This window comes from Lichenostomus cassidix, chromosome 21 (assembly GCF_008360975.1).
Source record: "Lichenostomus cassidix isolate B80296 chromosome 21, HeHo_3.0, whole genome shotgun sequence".
Classification (NCBI taxonomy): domain Eukaryota; kingdom Metazoa; phylum Chordata; class Aves; order Passeriformes; family Meliphagidae; genus Lichenostomus; species Lichenostomus cassidix.
Window position 1 is genome coordinate 27,717 of NC_139501.1, and position 19,429 is coordinate 47,145.

Below are 19,429 nucleotides of genomic sequence, written 5' to 3' on the forward strand. Positions count from 1 at the left end.
CTGCACCCCTACCGGCACCTGCTGCGCAGCCCGTGCCTGAAAAGCTACTGGTCTCACCTGTAAAAATGGTATTTTTCTGAACGGTTCGCTCCACAACAAGCTTTTGCATTCGGAGTTTCGGTCCGAGAACAGCTGACAACAGATTCTTGGAACAAATTAGAAGCAGCATTAGAAAAAACATTTTTTTCTATCATACAAACACCTTTACGCTATACGTAAACTTCCTCCTTCTTGAATCTCAAACTCTTTCATTAACACTTCGCTTTCTAGAGTGATGTAACTGAAAAGTAACTATCTCTACAAAAATAAAACTCAAACCACTTCAATGTATTTTCAATGACAGTTTATTCGCTCATAAACATCAAAGTATGCAAGCCTGTAAAAAAGCACTGCTCAGAGCTGGAAGTCTAAAATTTCCAGATTTGGTCTGAAGGTGAGGAAGGCTAAAATTATTACAGAAGACTACTTAATGCCACCAACCAGCCCCTTAAACCTAAACCTGCACAATTTCAAGACAATTAAAACCATGCTAATCACGATAACTTACCGTGAGGTTCCTCGCAGGGGGTCACAGTTAGTCTTTGGAGGTCCAAGAATACCATTTTTAAGTGTTACTCAGCAGAAGTAGCTGGTAATAGTGCAAGCGCTAAAATGCAAAATTCACAGATGGGACAGTTTGGAGATTATTCTAACTTAGGTGCAGAAAAAAAATGTAAGCAACTTTTTCAGCAGAATATGAACAAATGTGTAGGATTCCTTTCTTAGCTCTGAGTGTTTAGAATCCCTCTTTAAACCGAGTACATTAAGGCCCAGACAATTTTTTAATGCTGCAGGTGGAAAACTCATCTGTGCACTTTTGTGTGCTGTTTGGATGCTCTGCTATTCACACGGTTCGGTGGGATAGTGAGTTAATGAAGATCTCCCTTGAAAATTACATAGCTTAAAAGCCGTGCAAATATCCGTATTTAGACTATTCACGGCTACGGCACAGTATCGTGGCATATAGAAAAATACAGATCCGAGCTACGGTGCGTTTCAAGCCCGAGTACACAAAACAATTCCTCGAGCTCGTACCACAGAACGGAAATCACCATCCGCCCGTTTCTGCTCAAACACCGTGCGCTACGTTAAGAAGCCGCCTCTTACGTGACACCTCTGCGCCTGTCGTAACTTAGTTCGGATTCCAACTTTATCCGTCTGTGTGCTTTACCAGCGCTTCATTCGGCTGGAAAATCTATCCCGTGACTAGTTTTAATAGGAGCTAACGGCATTCTTCTGGGCCAGAAGTGTGGCAGTAAGCCTGATTCCCGTGAGCGGGCCGATCTAAAAACAAGTTAAAAATGCCCATCCCCAAAGGAGATACCATAGGACAGAAATCTGTCGTGACGGTGACCGTCCGTTTCCCCCGGCCCGCTTCCGATAAGGAATTTCAATCGCTAAAAGAACAAGTAACGTTCCTCGGCGCAGACGAAATCTGAAGGGAGCTGCTTACCAGTCTAGGTGCGGGCACCCCAAGGTGTGGGACCTGGATTTTAGATCTATGCCACTGCACAGTGCAAGGGCACAGTGGCTTACAGGTGAGTGTCGGGTATCGATACGTGCTGAGCGGTGGCTCCTTTAGAACCTGCTTATGTGAAACAAACCGAGTGACTGCAAAAAGCTTTACAGAAGTTCATCGCAAAAGGGTAAAATTAATTAACTGCTATGAATTCTTTGCATTCAGGGCTGCAAAACAAAGACACATATTATTTAAATCGGTTTTATTTAAGAATTTCCTACAGTGACAAATCTTATAAAAAGCATCCAAACACGAAACTGCAGCAAACAGCATTCTTATGGATATCTTACAGACAGTGGAACTTCCACCTTGGAGAGGCACACTGAGCTCTAGTGATCTCTGCTGAAAGAGCTGCCGCAAAGCACACCGCAAGCTCAATGTTCTCACTGCAAACCCCATCATCTTCGAGTCACGTTACCACACTTACAGATCGTTAACAGAAAAAAAAAACACACACCATACAGCATTCACAGCAGTTGACATAAGGGAAAAGAAATACAAATATTCCATTTCACATAACACATTCAACTAATTAATTAACTAGGTAGAGAACCCACTTAAAGTCTTCCACGTGTGGATGTCCTTTGAATGCAATAAACACTCGTACGTTATTTGCTATCACCGCTCTCCGCACACTCTCTCACCAAAGCCACGGGATCGAGAGACATCTCGCCAAGTCAAATAAAATCCCATTAATGCACCACCAGGTCTCCGCATGCGCTCGCTCCTTTATCTCGCACATACCAGCCCTCTCATGCCTCGGCACCACCACCAATCCCACACAAGGTTTCAAAAGTTCAAACAGCCTTCTGGTTCCATCTCACAGCCTTGCGTTCACAGCGTTGATACGACTCCACGAAATAAAGAGTAGCGGATAAAAATGGAACACCCACCGTCTAAGACGCAGCATGTGCGGTGTGATGAAGTATTCTTGGATGAGAAAGCATGTAGACAGAAGTATTCCTAAGGCAGAATATTTACAGCACTGCTTTCAATGAAGTGCTTCTTCCATACACATTTGAAATGAGATGAACTGCGGAGATTAAATGAAGCCTTCGTATCGTACTTTAGTATGGAGGGGAGACAGTGTTAAAAAAAAACAAAAACAAAAACAAAAACACAAACAAAAACGACACCGTGTTGTCCAACAGGGCGCTTGGAGAGTCTTATGGTGGGATCAAATTAAAAACAAGGGGGAGAGAATGCTGTTTCTTAATAATGGTTCCATTTTGAACGTGCAAAGAATTCAGGCAGCCGGGAAACGAGGGATAAAGTATTACAGGAGAAACCTTTCCTATCAACTGTAGTGTTAGTTCACCTATTGGGCAAACAGCGGTCCGCTTCCAAACATTCAGAATTCAAAGTAGATATGTAACAAAACTTAGAAAATTCCTTTTACCTTTCTTTTCTTTTTCTCTTTTTTTCTTTTTTTTTAAAAAAAGAAAATGTCAAAAATACTGCTGAATATACCGCACACCAAACAAATTCATTTGGAAAACTTTAGTATGTACGTAATTTACAGCATACTTACCACGAGTTAGAAAAATTTGATTTCCCACCATTGAGTCGGTATCAGAGCCCACCGTGTCTACATTCCCCAGCCCGATGACTTGGAATCCATGCTTGAACCAAAGCCTCCATTAAACCCGCTGCCAGAGCCTGCGTTCGAGGCCGAGCCCCAGCCTATCGCCGCCCCCGAGTTGGACCCTCCGTATGAGTTGTTACCTGAACTAAAGCCCTGGTTCTGCTCCCGCTGCATGTTGCCCTGAGGCTGGTTGTTTCCCGAGGGCCCCGACTGGTTCTGCTGGCTGGCCAGCATGCCCATCATCCCCCAGCTACTCTGCAAGGCTGCCTGTGCTGCCGCCATCATGGCGGGGTTGATGCTAAAGGCTCCGAAGTTCATGCCCCCACCCATGTTGCCACCCTGGTTGTTGCCCAGTCCTCCCCCGCCACCTCTGCTGTTACCGAACCCCCCCTGATTCCCAAAGCCTCCCGGGTTACCGCCAAATCTTCCACCTCTCTCTAACTGTCTATTGCTATTGTGCTTAGGTTCAGCATTAGATATATGCACGCTGATTCCTTTAATGATCAAGTCCTCTCCACAAAGAGACTGGGCAACCTATAAGAAATAAGGGATTGATTAAACGTACGTTAGATGTCCCTTTTTTTTTAACGTTAACGTTAGTAGCACAAGACAAAACACAAAACATCCCCCGTGATTCTGAGCAGATATGTACCCTGCAAAGAAAGCACGTGTGTGTACTTCATTCAATTTGAGATGATTTAGCTTTGCGTTCACTGCTACGCTAACTGCGGTACAAAATCCCGTCTGCGCAGCTGCATCTAAAAGCGTAACTTAAGTACATTCCGTAAATCAGATCAAACTAATACCACTGTCATTCTCAAGACAGCGGACAAGTAAGCGTGTACTTCCACGAAGGATACTTTATCACGCTACCGAAATGTAGTCTATGAAGTTAGAATATTTTAAGACTTACCTGATCATCTGCAAATGTAACAAAAGCAAAAGCTCGGAAGGGTTTAGGAATGAAGACATCTACCACTTCTCCATACTGGGCAAAGAACTGTCGGAGTTCATCTGCCGTCATGTCCTCGGTGCAGCGCCCGACGAACACCTTCCTGCTGCGCAAAGGCTCGTCTGGACTTTGCTGCGGAGAATTGAAGGAAGAAACCATCACGACTATCCTCCAGAACCGAGCTACAGTACGGTAAATGACACTCTTGAACTAGCCTGTTCTGAGGGCTGATGATGAAGAACGTTTCAGACTCTAAGTTTAATACTCAAAGAAATTCAATAAATTCTATTTCAAGAGCATGGCTACACCTTGGTGCAGGTGGGGAAGAAGCACAAGAAAATGAGCGTGGGAGCCACACACAGGAACGGTGACAAGGACAATCCAGAGGAACACTTTTTTGTAACAACTGTATCTAGAGATAAGAGCAGAAGCTACAGGTTCAGCTTGGAACTCAAAGACTTGCTCTGCTCTTCCTCAGATTAGTTATTCCAGCTGCTTTGCTCTGCATTTATTCACGCAGTAGACAAGTCAGGCAGGTACTGCCGGACATCGAATGCATCATCTTTAGATTTCTATCTGTACTTCGATCCCTCACATAACAAGCTATTTTCCCAACATTTCAATTACTTCCAGCTCATTCACCGCCTCCCTGTTTTCCTTCCTTACTCTCACTCCTTCTATTCATTCACAGTAAAGCCACATCCGAGAGCAGACGGTTAATCTGTGCAGCTGCTCTCCCCAGCACAGCTGATGAAGAGCTGCGCTCGGTGTTTGGTACAAATATAACCGGCAGTAAATCCCAAAGTACCTTAGAGTTGGGAAGTTTACAGTCACACCATCTTCCATCGATCATGTGCCGCTGAGACATTACTTTCACTTGGGTTTCGTAATCTGTGAACCGAACGAACCCAAAACCCTTCGAGTGGCCTGTTTTAATATCCTTCTTAACCTAGGTGAAAAAAATGAAAAGCCAGAAGTAACCGCTAGTATGAAGCACAGTGTTGCTGAATAAATTTCGTAAAAATACGTCTCAGAGTTTATCGGTCTTATAAACATTCTTGTAACAACAATCTCTAATTCCTTAACATCTGCCCCCAAAATTAACAGGCTCGTGAAAAAAAAATACACCCTTAGGAAGAGACACAGCTTCTGATCCTGTCCAACTTTATACAACTCCTTTGTTTCGACCTCCTTTCTCAGGAGTCTGATATCTACCCAGTGTCTCTCCTCACTTGAGCCGCAAATGGATTTTACCTGCACCATCAGAACTTCTCCAAAGGTACTGAAATATTCCTTCAAGTCTTGTTCGGTGGTTTTCCAGGGAAGACCCAAGACTATTAAATCTGAAGTCTTCTGTACTGCCCGTTTCACTTTCACGGCTGATGATGCATCCGTTTCATCCATTTTCCTCTTATTATCTGAATATAAAAAAGCACATCAGACATCCTCGACTCCAGAAACTGGCCTGCTGACTATGAACTTTATGGTGTAAAATCATAAACTATGATGAGAAAGAGCACACACACCAGCTGTTGAGAGCTAATTGTAACACATATCTGACTGCCCTGAATCAAAGCCAGTCCACACTTGAATCCTCCTCCAAAATGCTATTTGACCCACTTAGTTCTGCATCAGTTTACTAAAGTATTATCCTGTAATATTCACAGTGCTATAAGGTGGAGAAAACATGAATTTTTAACAAGATCACTTAATCAGCAATTCACTTCCTTCCCCTCTTTTTTGTGGGGATGGGGGGGGCAAGCAGAATGGTCAGGTTTCTCCTTTCCTGAGCGCTTCTAAATGGTACCTCCGACCGAATCATGCCTTGAGAAGTGTCTGTGAGTACAGAGATTCCAGGACACTAGTCTTTGAAGGCCGGTATGAGGCTGTGAACCCTTCAAGGATAACGCAAACTTTGCCGTTAAAATTCTTGTTTAGGTAGAGCGGTAAAAAACTTAAAATCTCTGAGGGGTCTAAGCTATTCGGCAGGGCAGATACCTGAATAAATCGTCCATCTCTGTGGATCAGAGGGTTACCTAGTGTTGCCACGTTACATGAGCAGTGACTCAGACGGAACTTAAGAAAGCAGACTTGTACAAAGAATTGAAGCCACGAAGACCAACCTTTGGGATAATTCACGACGTAGACGAGGTTTCCCCAGCCGGCCTCGGGTGCGTGCAGGATTCCCTCGACCAGCCGGACTCCCCGCATGCACTGCGACACTGGGTTTCTGTAGCGCAGCCCGCACGCCCCGGGGAACTGCGCCGTCACCGTGGACAGCAGCACTGTGCCGTCATCCTCCGACGGGATTTCGATGGGCTCATCGTTCTCGTCCTCTGTCACCCTGATATACTCCGACATGTTCGCTGGGAGTTACTGAAATACAAAACGGAGAGAACAGGCGTAAGCCATCACCCTACGCCCCTTGACTTGGCTTTCATCTTCTCCGCTCAGAGGTACGAGTCTCTCTGTATTTATTACACAACATGGGGCACCGAAACGCACCATTCATTAATGCTAAAGCCTCCGGCCCTGCCGTACGTCACCTCGGCCCGTCCTGGAGCTACGGAGATACCATCACCGACCGATCCCCGAGCACGGGAGAAATTCCCACGGGCGCCACAGGCTGCCCTCGCGGAGCCAGAAGCACAGGCCCCCCCCTCGGGCCCGCCGCCTGCCGGGCCCGCCGCCTGCCGGGCCCGCCGCCTGCCGGGCCCGCCGCCTGCCGGGCCCGCCCAAGCCTGCGACCCGTGGTTGCGGTTCCACCCACCCCAGCACCGCGGAAAGTCGGGCCCCTCCCGGTCCCGCGCCCCACTCACCGGCCAAGGAAGGGAGCGGCGTCCCGAAAACCCCTCGGTGCCGCCTCCGCCGCACTCCGCCCGCCGCCGCACAAAATGGCGGCAGCGGCCCGTCAGAGGCCGGGCCGGGCCGCGGTCCGAACCATTCCCCGCGGTCGGGGGGGGGCGCTGTTCTGCTGCGGGCGTATGGCCCTCGGTAATCCGTGCAGTCCCGGCCGTGCCCCAGCGAGCACCGCCTTCTTTCACCAGGAGCTCGGGCGGCGTTCTCGGAACCGGCAGCGGCGAACAGAGCGCTCCGACCCGCGCTCCCCCAGGCGCGGGACCGGTGGTGCGGCCCTGCCCGCGCCTGCGCGAGCGCTGCAGCCACCGGGAGCCGGTGGCGCGCATGGCCAGTCGGTGAGGGCGGTCCCGGGAGAGTCCCGACCTGCCCGGAGCAGCCGCAAGCAAAGACGGCCTTGCTAAAGAGCCTCTCTCGTCACCCCTACTAAAAAGAACGAACGCGCCTGATTTAAAAGAAAAAAAAACGAACAAAACCAAAATGCTAAAACCCAGATTTGGTCACTTGGCCTGTTCAGCCTGGAGGATAATGAGGGGAAGCCAGATCGCAGTCTACAACTTCTCGTGAGGGCAGCGGAGGGGTAGCTTCGATCTCTGCTCTCTGCGATCACTGACAGGACCCGAGGGAACGGCTGGAGCTGTGTCAGGGAAGGTTTAGGCAAAGAGATCAGGAAAAGGTGTTTCCCCCAGAGGATGGTCGGGCACTAAACAGTCTCCCAGGGCAGTGGTCACGGCCCCAAGGCAACCAGAGCTCAAGGGGTGTTTGGTCAAGGCTCTCTGGAACAGGGTGGGACTGTTGGGGTGTGCTGTGCAGAAGTTGGACTGGATGATACTATGGGTCCCTTCCCACTCAGAATATTCTGTGATTCTGTGATTACTAGAAAAAACAAAAAACAAAACAAAACCCAAGCAAATTAAAAAAAAAACCCAGCAACTTAGGGGTAAAAACAAACCAACCACAATCCCCTCAGACTCTTTTAACAAGGCTTAAGTACTGGAGCAATGTTTCCAGGGAAGATGAGGAGTCTCCATCCCTAGGGACAACTCTGCTGTGAATCATCTGAGGTGTACCCAAGTTCACGTGCACTTGAAGATGCCTTTTTCACAGAATAGGTCAGAACAGGATGGAAACGTTCCAGGTTGATTGTTATCAGCATCACCCTGGCAGTGCTCGTGTCGAACGTTGTCTGTAAGTTGGAAAACGGACGCAAACCTTCTCACCAGCAGAGACGCGAGCATACCGACCGAGGCATGTTGGCATTTGAACGGCATCATTCTGCGCCGGGTAAGAAGAATTGATCTGACATGCCTCTGCAGATCTTGTGCAGGTATTCCCTTGGAAAGAACTAGATTAACCAGGCTGATAAATGCGGAGTCGCATGGTAGCTCAGTTCTGTATCTCATACTTGTTGTCTTAGTCTGACACTGTCCCCAACAGCTGGTTCATTGCTCAAAATCAATTCTCCATTAATTCCTCGAGATGTTGGGGGGTTTTTTGTGCCTGTCCCCCATTTACTACCCTGCTTGCTAGGCTTGTATAAAACAATTTTGCTGGATTGCTAAAAGTTTAAAAAAGCAAGGAATTCTATCCCTGTCCTTTAATATCCGGTAAGCGTTCGGTATAACATGGCTTAATCCTCTCTAAACCCAATTTCCCCTTACGTAATTGAAAGACTTAATGCTTATATCTCATGATACAGTATTATAAACTTTCAAACTCGAAAGCCATTGTGGCTAAGGGTCGCTCATATTCTTACTGCGGCTTTTCTGCCTCTTTAAAAAAAAAGTTCAGAAGAGCTCATTTACGCAGGTTTTCCGGAGCTGCAGTCACAGGAGGGACAAGGCTGTGAGCAAGACGACCAACCGCAGGGAAGAGAAAAACACTAGTGGCAGGAATATGACATTTTCTACCCGGTCTTGTCTCTTTTATAAGGTTAATCATTTGCTTTCCGTAGCATCGCCCTCTACATAAACAATTTCTGTTTTAGTGATAATACTAAAAAGCTATACATTAATAACTGTTCTATAGTTTTATCTGTCATTTTCCACCCAGATAATTGCCATTCCACATCTCTAGCTTACTTTATTCCGATACTTCACTAATGGGCTTATCTGGCCTGTCAGTCACATTAGCCACAGGTCACACCAGAGACATCTGTAACACAATCAGTATTTATTACAAGATCTATATGAACAGGAAGCCACACGGGGTTGGCATTAGCAGAGCTGTGAAGACCTGCCTGCCATCGTCGTAGAGAAAAAAGCGCACCGCAGAGCTTTCTCTAACCAGGTCAGCAACTTCACCTGCGGACTCTACCGTACTATTAGAAGGGAAATAATTCTACCCCTTTTTCTCCCCTTGTCTGCTCATTTGTGGCACTCATCCAGCCTGTGTACTGAGTACCCTTCTAGCTTGATCTTCTTTGCACTGGTCTCCTAAAACTATATATATATATATATATATTTAAAATGTATATATTTATACATATATAAATGGCTTCTGATGAGAATTTAAGACTCCCGCTTTAGATTTCTTCAGGTGCAAAAATTGGCTCCCAGCACCGCTGAAGCCCCGCCCATCCATGTCAGTGTGACTTTAGACACAGTCTTATCATTTGATTACCATTTTTCAACAGAGTTCTGAGAGGACCTGACTCGACACAGACTAACAAGAGAAGCTAATGCTCAATGTAGGCATTGTCCTGAAATTCCTGCATTTTCTACTGATCTGCAGTATATGTCCCAAAACCAAGTCTGGTGTTGCCAAGTGAGCATGGAGACGGCAGGTGCCGTTAGAGCGTGCTGTGAGGATGGAGCGGTAGTTGCAGCGTGTCAGCAATACCTGCTGCACCGTTTCCTCTCAGAGTTTAGCGATTGCACGGTTGAACAGGTTGTCGTGGTGCTAAGTCGGAGCGACCTCCATCTCACGCAGCATCTGATGGCAATTTCACTAATGAGCAGAGTAAGCACCAGCCCTGAACTAGATCTCGTGCGGGTAAAAGCTTGACAAGACCAGGGAACTCTATGCTGACTGTAAAACAGGAAGGGAAAGAAGGGCAAATAGCCCCGAGCTTTTTGCCCCAAAAGCTTCTTCCTCCGTTTTGGCAACAAACAACCTTAGAATTAAGCAAACGTTACTATCCATTTTCTGTGTGAATTGAGATTCTTGCAGCACTTTCCTTCTGTTATTTTGCATTAGGATTAAATTTAAGTTAAGCAATTAACAGTAGCATTGCTCTTGAAGTAACTACACCAGGGGGCATACCACTAGTTAATTCACCAATTCCCTCACAGTGGCAATTCCGAGGGCCCGTGGGTGCAGACAGATACAATATGTGGTACTAGCCATCATGTATATTGACTTAAGTGTGCCCACAGGCACAAAACAAAATGCAATACGATAACTATTTGCTGCTCTAGGTTAAGTGTGCTCATGGGTACAAGCAAACTCAGTGTAATGATCAGCTGTTCACCCTCCCAAAAGCACTTGGAATGAAAAACAACATCGATGGGCACCTAAATATAACCTCCTGATTAAAAAAAACCACCACGCAACTGTGGGTACCAAAAAACATGAAGCACCTCGGCCTATTCCTAGTCACAGAGCAGTAAAAAGCAGGAGATTTTAATGAATGATGGTGTGTCCGTGTAGTCAGATTGTAGACAGCCTGCGTCTGTCAATAGTTAATAAATCCAGTCTTTCTTCCTTACTCAGTGGAAGCCTTTTATTTTCCCCCCAACATCAAGTTGCTCAGAATAATGCAGGAATATAAGGAGGATGGACAGTTTTCCCATAAATATCTACCATAATTAGAGCTTTCCATCAAGCGACTTAGCGACATAAAAATTTAGCCATACCAAGCAGTCTAAGACAACTACTAAAGAAAAGCTTCCCTGAAACAAAATAAATAGCTTCCACCCACATAAAGTACCTGGAAAGATCACTTGGTGCATGGTTCTCACGGTCCTCCTAATTCCCTCAGTTAAAACAACACTTCAGACTTCATTAAAGTGCCTGAAATATTTTAGGCAATTTTTCCCGTGGTGCTGTGAAACGATGATTCCAATTATCTAATTTCTAATCCACCACAGACAGTTTAGTCCCATTTCTTGAAGAAGAAGAGTTTCGGCTTTCCTTTTGGTTCGTATCCTTATTTACTTAACTCTTCAAAACTGATTAGAACAGGTGATGTGTTTTTTAATCTCTCAGCAAACACAAAGAAAGTCAGATTTTTATAAGTTTGGCTCTTATACAGTTACAGAAGGGCTCAGTGGCCATCAGTCTGGGTCCTTTCAGCCCTAGTAGCTGATGGGTGAGGATGATTGGAGTCCACATCACTGGAACTCCAGGGCTCAGCCAGCCAGGAGTGGTGGTGTCCTGGCTGCTGCTCAGCAAAGCCAACCCCAGGAAACGAAAGGATTAGCCTGGCAGAGAGCTCTAGTATGAACTAAAAATCTTCTGGAGTAACTGTAAACCCAAATGGTGACAAAAGGCCCCTCTAAAGCCGCTGCTGACAGTGCAAGCTGCGCAGAGTTCAAAACATCAGCGGGGATTATCTGCCATCCCCGCCCTCTCACTCCAGTGGTACCTGTGGGAACTGTCAAATGTTTGCATCCTGCACACAAAGAATGTGAAATTCACTTCTTTTTGTTTGGCAGAGTTAGGTCAAACCATCTGCAAGTTATCTCCCTTGCCTTTCTAGACCATCCAACAGAAGAGTCGGGAAGGATTTCTCCCTGTGATTCACAGAGCTATCTAGCCAGTTCCCAGAGCTCAGTTCCCAGTGCCGACGTGCCAGGCATTTTCCAAAGGAATTTGATGCTTTACACAGTGTACTGGAGTCGGGATTCAGAGACTCTTTTTGGCTAGATTGTGTAGTAACTCCTAGTGTGGAAAAGAGTGAACTTCCATCAGCGCAGGTTGGCATAAACCAAAGGATAAAATCCACAGATGGGAACTGGTCCGTAAAATCGCACGTGTCGGTGCGTGGCAGGTTCTAAACATTGAGTACAAACGTTGGAATTTACACTGGGGATTGGAAATAGATTCCTTCAAAGGCAAAGCCACAGGTGGCAGGGGTAAGGTGTACCCAATTCCCGTAACACCTGGAATAGTGTGAAAGACAGCTTTGACAGGATCTTTTCGCAAGCTGTTTTGTCTAGTTTTTCTTCTGTGTTTTTATCTTTTCTGCTTTTCTTTCAAGGACAGGGCAGACAGTCTGAGTATTTTTTTTGCTAGTTTTGAATGATGCGCATTGAAACAGTAGCTCAAGCATAAGACAAAAACTGTTTTGAAAATAGTTAGGTTTTACTGCGCGGTGATATTTTTCGCAGTACATTTACTGAAGATTTATGTAAAATCTATCTTTTGTCTACTTAAAAGATCTCAAATGGATGTACAGGTCAAAATTTAATGCATACGGGTTTTCATTATTTTAAATCATTTGCAATATAAATTATTTACTATGACATCAGACCTTTGTTCTTTGGCTGTCCACCATAAATTGAGGCCCACCCACATACAGCCTTAGCTGTGTTTCTGCATTCCCTCCCCCAGTATCTATAATCTCAGTTCTGTGATTCTCCTAAATGACTTTCAACAAGGAAAGGAAGGGAACACGTAACTTGCCTTAATACGGGTAATTTTGAAAGAGGAGCAAGACCTTTACATGACAAATAGTTGACATCCACAGAAAGGGGAGAACTAATGCTTGTAGAACTGAAAGTCATTCTTGATGAGAGTGGTGAGAGCTACAGATCAACGAAATGTGACCAAATGGACTTCTTGTGTAGTTAAAACCGCCAGAGGTGATCGACTTTTATCTTTCTCTTTCTGAATTTTTTTATGTCCTCTTTTTGCCCTTAAATTTATAATGCAATTAATTAATCCAGTTGTGGCCAGTAATGGTGCAAGTAACCATTAGTATTGGGATAAGCCAGGCTCCCCAGGGTCACTCTGCAAGCCCGTAGTGAAAAACCAGAGTGACGCCTGACACCTAGAATTGTGCTGTCATGACAAACTTGCTCCTAACAATCATAAAAATCTTGAAACACTTTTTGAAAGACCTTGCAGAAACTGCATTCACTATCTTGTTTGCAAATTGTCCTATGACAGTGAATGTATACAGCCCTTTGGATCCATCACAGCCTATATCTGAAGCCTTCCCAGCTTGGTAGTTACTGAAAATTGTTGCCACCAAACAGCTCTTCTGTGGCTACACTACAAGAATTAAACCCTGAACTCAGCCCGGTTTCTCATCCGTGGATGTCATCTCTAAACCTCTACCATCGAGACTCTGCCACGCCTCTAATTTCTACCCATGAAACTGAAAGACACTTAAATCTGAAACAAACATTGTATCTTTGCAAACTTCCCCCACCGAACACCTCCTCCTTGACACGACCCCCTTCCTGCTCAAAGGATGGATTTCTGTTTTTACAGTCTCGTGCATTATTGCTCACGCCTGTAGATTTAAGCATACCTCCCAAATTTGACCTGCCTGAAGAATTGTAGCAATTCTGAGCAATATCATAAATTAAAGTGACATCCTAGGGGGAATCCTACTGCTGACATCCAGCGTATCTCTGCAGTCCTCTAGGTGTGAGTCTGACAAGGCTCATTTATCTCTCTTCGCTGTCTCTCCTATGGTGCTCGTCCTAAACTGAAACCCAGCACTGCCACCGATCTTAACCCTGAAGTCGGAGTGGGGTCAGATGACATGGGGCCTGCATGTGTTTTTCTGCACTTGAGCTTCCAGTGGCTTTACCACGATGAGATCCAGTGAGAAAATCTCAATGTAGTCTTGATTCATGTGCAAGAGTGCAGAGGAGAGCAAAAGCTTTCAGTATCTTGGGGAATAGTTAGAGATTAAGGCCAAGGAAAGGACAGTCATGTCAATTACACCCTAAAAAAAGGAAACTCAAATGAAAGTCCTGGCTCCTGGACTGGCAAATGTAGACGGTTTCCTTGGCAGATACTGCCAAAAGCTAATGGACCCATTTACATCCACTCCTATACACCGTGGCATCAATTTGGCTGTTCTGAGGGGGGCCTGGTGGGAGTCTGATACTTCAGCATTCTTTCTGAAATGAAATTAGGGAATGCATTTAATATTTTAAGATCTCTGATGCTCTTATCAGGAATCTCCTCTGAACCCAGCGCTTCGTTCCACATGTGGCCGAGGGAAGAAAACCTCCTGCAAAGCGCAAGGCTGACACCTGGAGGGACCGCGAGAGGCAGACGGGGAGCCTGGAGCAGCCACACATCCTGCAGCACGGCTAGGTAGGGAAAGCTCAGAGGGGGTGGCAAGATCCCAGGATTTGGAAGTGTGCTTTTCTAGTGAAGGGATGCTTTCAACATGCTTCTCTCCTCCCTTTTCCAACAATAAAGAAAAATACAGATTTCTATTCCTGATTTTCCATGCCTATTTTTATGAGTGGAGAAGAAACACAGAAGTTGTGACTGTGTCACTTAATTATTCACTTCTTCCATGCTCAGGAATACTTGGATCAAAACTTACCTCGGTCCATAAGCTGCTACACATCATGCAAGGTTATTTTTTCAATTGGTTGCTCTGATATATTTGAATCAGACTTCCCACTGCTTTGTCATTTGTGTAACCCTGTGTTGAATTTCTGAAGCACAGACTTGCAGAGCAATTCCTGCTGTCAAAGCTGCAGCTGGAAGATTTGCCATTGGGTAGAATTTGTTCTTTTCATTCCCAGTTCTGCCAGCACCCATGGTAAGGCTTTTCCTGAAGCTGATCCTAATCAAGGAAAGCAAGGCAGCTTTTGGGAAAAAGTCTTCACGTTTTTCAAAGTTTGCTTTCCAGCCTGGCAATCACTCTTTCATAACACTTGTTCAAATCTTTTCTGTAATCTCTCTTCCCTGCCAGGAATTGTCTCAGTATTAGTGAATGCTTGTTTTTGCTTGATCTAATTTTAGAACATGTTAATAACTGAGTTTTTTATTGTTCTGGCATTACCATACATTTAGTAGCTCACGGACCCAAAGATTAGATGTCCGTTACATATCCTTAGTTCTCTTCGTCATTGCCAGCGTGGTTCCAATCATAAAATTTGCTTAGCAGTGAGTAGTTGTTTATGGAAATGGGGAAAAATAAACCAACAACCAACAGTTATTTTCAGAACACTTTCATGCAGTTTTATGAACCCACCTGCAGTACAGCTTCTCAGGTCCCAACATGTCTTCACTCCAGCGTACCTCAGTACTGACTGAGTGTATTTCTTTCCCCTCTAACTTTCTGACTGCCAAAATATCACTGATACTCAGTTAGTCCCGATAAGCATACTAAACCGCTACAAACATTCTCCACCCAGACCATCCTAAAGGGTGAGCTATAGAAACCATTGTTCCATTCTGGGGAGCAGAAGAAAGGCACATCGAAAGCTTCAGGAGCAGTGCAAGACATGGGGTGTGCTGGGGATGCTGCTTTTTGGAGGTCTAATGCCATTTCTGGGACTACTGTTTCTTCAGTGCTTCTCATTAACTGTGCTATCACTAACGAGGCAGTAACATCTTTCTCCGCTCTCCACGCAGACAACATTGTCAACACCAGATTGTCAGTTATGCTGAATTACGCTGGATGACTTGTGGTTACTCACCGATGCAGACAAGTAACAATTCAAGATCAAGGGTGAACCCTGGCCGCTAAACTGTTTTGCCTGTGACTCATTCCAGACTTAAAACCTGGCTCTTGCTGACATTTTATTAACCAAATTTGTTATTCTCCTAACCCCCATTACCCAACCCAGGAAGATTATTTACTTTGAAAAGAAGTGTATCTAGCTTCCATGCAAATCCTAAGTAGATCCAGGTGCCACAGCTAGATTCTAGAGAGAGTTACAGACATGAGATTGTACGTGTGCCGGTCAAATAGCTTCTATCCTAGATGCTTCCAAACTCAGTGATCGTTTATTGTCTGCACTCTCATTCCTGCAAAGTGGCTTGGCGTTAGTATGGAGAAGGGTCCACACTCATACCTTCAGACCCGTGTTTGTTCCCAGAGATCAGCAAAGGTAAATTTAAGCATATATTTAAAGTTAAGGACATTCTCTTGCTTTGGAGTTGGAATCTCTGACTACCCCTTCCTAAGCTGCTCCCTTTGAATATTTGCATTTTTCCAAAAATAAAGCCTTGAAGTTAAGAATTAGCTTGCTGCCTTCCAGAGAATTCGTCGTTTCCAGTTTGCAAGCTTGAAGAGAGAAATCTAGGAAGCATCAATAAATCTACTTTGACAGCAGAGAAAAGAGCTGCAAAAGGAGTAACCTGTCAAGGTAATGTGACTTAATTTCTCAGAGAAGGATCCTTTTTCTATAAATGAAATAAAAATGCCGGCAAAGTGAAATAGGAGGAAGTGTCACACTTGATTGTGTCTCAGTAGGATAGAAATTAAATAAAAAGAAGGCAAGGTAAATGACAGGGTTTTACATTTAGCAAGGGAAGTAATAACATAAACTGAGAATAATAACATCCACTGAAAATCTATGTGCAACCTGAGTATGACAAAGGGGTGCGTCCCCACAGAAACATTCGTTTAATGTACACATTTTTCCTTGGACAAAAGGCTGGTTCTGTGCTGGGAGCGCAGGATTCGTGGAGATACTGTGAGCGGACATGCGAGGGCAGCCTTACCTGCAGGTTATTGCAGCCTTTCAACACCATGGCAGGGCCGCTGCAGCCAGTGCACTTTCGCCTCCCGAATTCCCATGGTAAGCCCCGGAGCTCTGCCCCTTTCTAAACAAGAAACCCGTGCGGTCTTTGCAGATTATTCACCCTATTCAAAGGGTGAGCTCTGTCCCTTTAAATAAACGCGAGATCTCAGTCCCAATGGGGAGTGAAGCCCAGGCTACCCTCGGTTATGAAACCTCCCTTTCAGAGCTCACAGGCTTGGGGGCTGCTGCTACACTCTGAGGTTAATAATCAGTTTTAATATTCACTTAGGGGGCTGTAAAAAAAGAATGAAAATTTCCTAATTTGAAAATGGACTTGATTGGCAGCTTTATTATCTCTGTAAGGTGCGTGGCATTCCACACAATCAAGTCATTTTTTAAAATAATCTCGCTGCTTAAGTCGTACATGCTGCTAATTGCATTTTAATAAGTCTCTTTAAAATCTTTCCATATTTTTTAATATCCTAATATTAGATAAGTGATTGCTGGGGACACTGGAGGGCACTGAGGTTTATGGAAAGAGGAACGCCATAATGAAGCTTTATTGGGACGGCATCACCAAACAATTGCTGTGATAGCAGTGCTCCCAAGCTTGGAATAGCGCCAGCCATTCCCCCCTAGCACTGACTCAGGCACAAGGCTCCCTTGCTCAGGACTGACACAGAAAATGGATGCTTTCTGGATCATAAAATGGCCTCTTTCCCTCTTGGAAATGACTGAGGAACTGTCCACTCTGAATTTGGAAAGGACTCGGGAACTGGTTTTTCTCCATTGAACAATGACTTTGAAACATGTCTTTGTTTTGCTTGGTTTTGGCTTGTCAAGATAAGTTCATTTGTTTCGGGTTTTTTTAATTGTGTCAGGATTAGACAGAAAGAAGCAAGATTGCTTTACCAGCTCTATGCAGTAGCAGACGATGGGAAAAGCTTCCATGGAATTAGAAAACTAAGGCTACTAAGGCTGCAAGTAGAAGACATGAGTCCATCTCAAAGATGAAGCCCAGCTAAGAGAGTATTTGGGAAAAACGTAGTATGATGTGGGGTGTCTGTATCTCTTATACGGGACAGGGAGCATTATCCAAGAACACCAATCCAGACTTAATCACTCTAAAACTAAAAAACAAACAAATAAAATAAACAACTGAAGTCAAACAACGCGGGGCTGTACTGACAAACTCCGGATTCAAGCACACTTAACTACAGAAAATTTCCAACTCAGATCTAACTGTGATCCCATGTGCGCATCCACAGGGTGAGCTATTGCAGCAATCACAACCCAGCGGTGCAGGCAGGTGCTCCGTGACATTCCACGTGCAGAATCTGTAGCATTGGGGAGCAAAAGCACGAGACCCCCCTGAGATGGTATGCAGGGATCTGTTTATTAGCGAGAGAACAAGGCTTTTTATCGCATCCATTTCGCGGGCTAGCCAGGGATTGGCTGTGCGGCTGTCAATCACGCGCTTTCCCAGCCAATCACCACGCGGTGTCCACGTGTCTGGCTGACCAATCCCACCCTCTCGCAGGAGGCATTTGGGCGGACCTAACAGCCGTCTCTCACGGGAGTCCAAATTTTGTGTTGGAAGTCTGTGGTTGTATCTAAAGTACTGTCTTCTCTCTGTATATAAAGTTGTGTTTCTCCAAATTAGTACTGTTGGGCAGCTAACACCACTTTCAGTGTAATTTAACATCATCGTCAATGGTGGGGGGGAAATCCAAATTAGCATGTAACTGACTTCTAGGGAACTTCACCGGGAAAAAGGGACTTTTTTGCCAAAACAGAATGGCAGTGCCAAATTTGACATTTTATTGCATTTTTTCGTCGGCAATTCATGTACTGGGACCTAAGATCAGAAAGTTATTTTGAGAACAATAATGACTTTAATGTATTGCCTGCTTTTAGATGATTTTCCCCCTCCGACTCTTGTCTTCTGAAATCATACAATAATAAATCACAGTGTCAGTTTTACTTTTAAACATAATCAAGCATCTAGTAGTTCATATTAGTAAAGGAAACAAACAAAAAAAGTGATATCTTCTTGAAGATTCAAAACCTAGGAAAGAAATACTGAGAATCTATAACTGATTTTTTTTTCCTCTTTCAAGTCTCATAATATTTAAGTAAAGTTGTTTTTAGAACCCAACCATGACTTCTAATACTTGAAATGGACAATACTGATATAAACATCTTGCATTAGTTTGTTTGAAAGTGAGCCATTTTCTAACTGAAGCTCTGTCTATCCGTGTGTTTCTTCTGTACATCATCGGAGAATCCTTGGACTCAGTCCATCATTTCTTTAGGTCTGATCTTACTCCCGCTGAAACCCAAAGGTCTGTCCCTGATTCCCAATTAAAAATGGATCAAACTCGATTTCACCATATAGTACAAACAAGAATAGTTTGTTGATATTAAATTTCTTATTACTTGTTGCGCATCTTTATGGTTTTAAGGTGCATGAAATGTCGCTCTAAAGAGACCAGTGTATCTGACATAAGCCATGAAATAAAAAAGAGTTGTCAGTTTACGAAATGTCATGTCTTCCTTTCTTCTTCTCCTTTCTTTTTTTTTTTTTTCTTTTTGCCTTCTGACAGCAAGAGCAGAAGGTCTTGTTTTGCACTGACAGGCTGGGAGGCACATGTTCAGTGAACTTCTGCGCAGGAAGTAAATGTCCAGGTCATATTTATCCCTTTTCATGTGGTTCTTTTAATCCCCCAGATTGGGTTTCAGAAGAGTTTTACAGTTTCAATTTTACAAAGCAAACCTTCCTTTAATGTTGGCATTTTAAAGAA

General features: G+C 44.6%; 1 protein-coding gene and 1 long non-coding RNA gene across 2 annotated transcripts; one reads left to right on the plus strand and one right to left on the minus strand.

The window, feature by feature from the left end:
* Positions 1 to 1,745: 1,745 nt before the first annotated feature.
* TARDBP (TAR DNA binding protein) lies at positions 1,746 to 7,219 on the minus strand. The gene is made up of 6 exons (XM_085080319.1): positions 6,915 to 7,219; positions 6,219 to 6,471; positions 5,350 to 5,513; positions 4,904 to 5,044; positions 4,057 to 4,227; positions 1,746 to 3,677 (listed from the first exon to the last, which is right to left on the minus strand). The coding sequence occupies exons 2-6, from the start codon at positions 6,454 to 6,456 to the stop codon at positions 3,147 to 3,149; spliced, it is 1,245 nt and encodes a 414-aa protein (XP_084936445.1). The 5' UTR covers positions 6,457 to 6,471; positions 6,915 to 7,219; the 3' UTR covers positions 1,746 to 3,146.
* A 103-nt stretch (positions 7,220 to 7,322) lies between these two features.
* Positions 7,323 to 19,130, plus strand: LOC146428165 (uncharacterized). The gene is made up of 3 exons (XR_014856125.1): positions 7,323 to 8,278; positions 14,091 to 16,247; positions 17,118 to 19,130. It is a non-coding gene; the product is annotated as an uncharacterized LOC146428165 (long non-coding RNA).
* The last annotated feature ends 299 nt before the right edge of the window (positions 19,131 to 19,429 follow it).

Bases quoted from the DNA above. Each gene is read 5' to 3' on its own strand.
- TARDBP (XM_085080319.1), bottom strand. From the start codon at position 6,456: ATGTCGGAGTATATCAGGGTGACAGAGGACGAGAACGATGAGCCCATC. The intron at 5,514-6,218 runs GTTGGTCTTCGT...TTTTATATTCAG, and splicing joins CGTCGTGAATTATCCCAAAG to ATAATAAGAGGAAAATGGAT. The intron at 4,228-4,903 runs GTACTTTGGGAT...AATTCTCCGCAG, and splicing joins GTAAACTTCCCAACTCTAAG to CAAAGTCCAGACGAGCCTTT.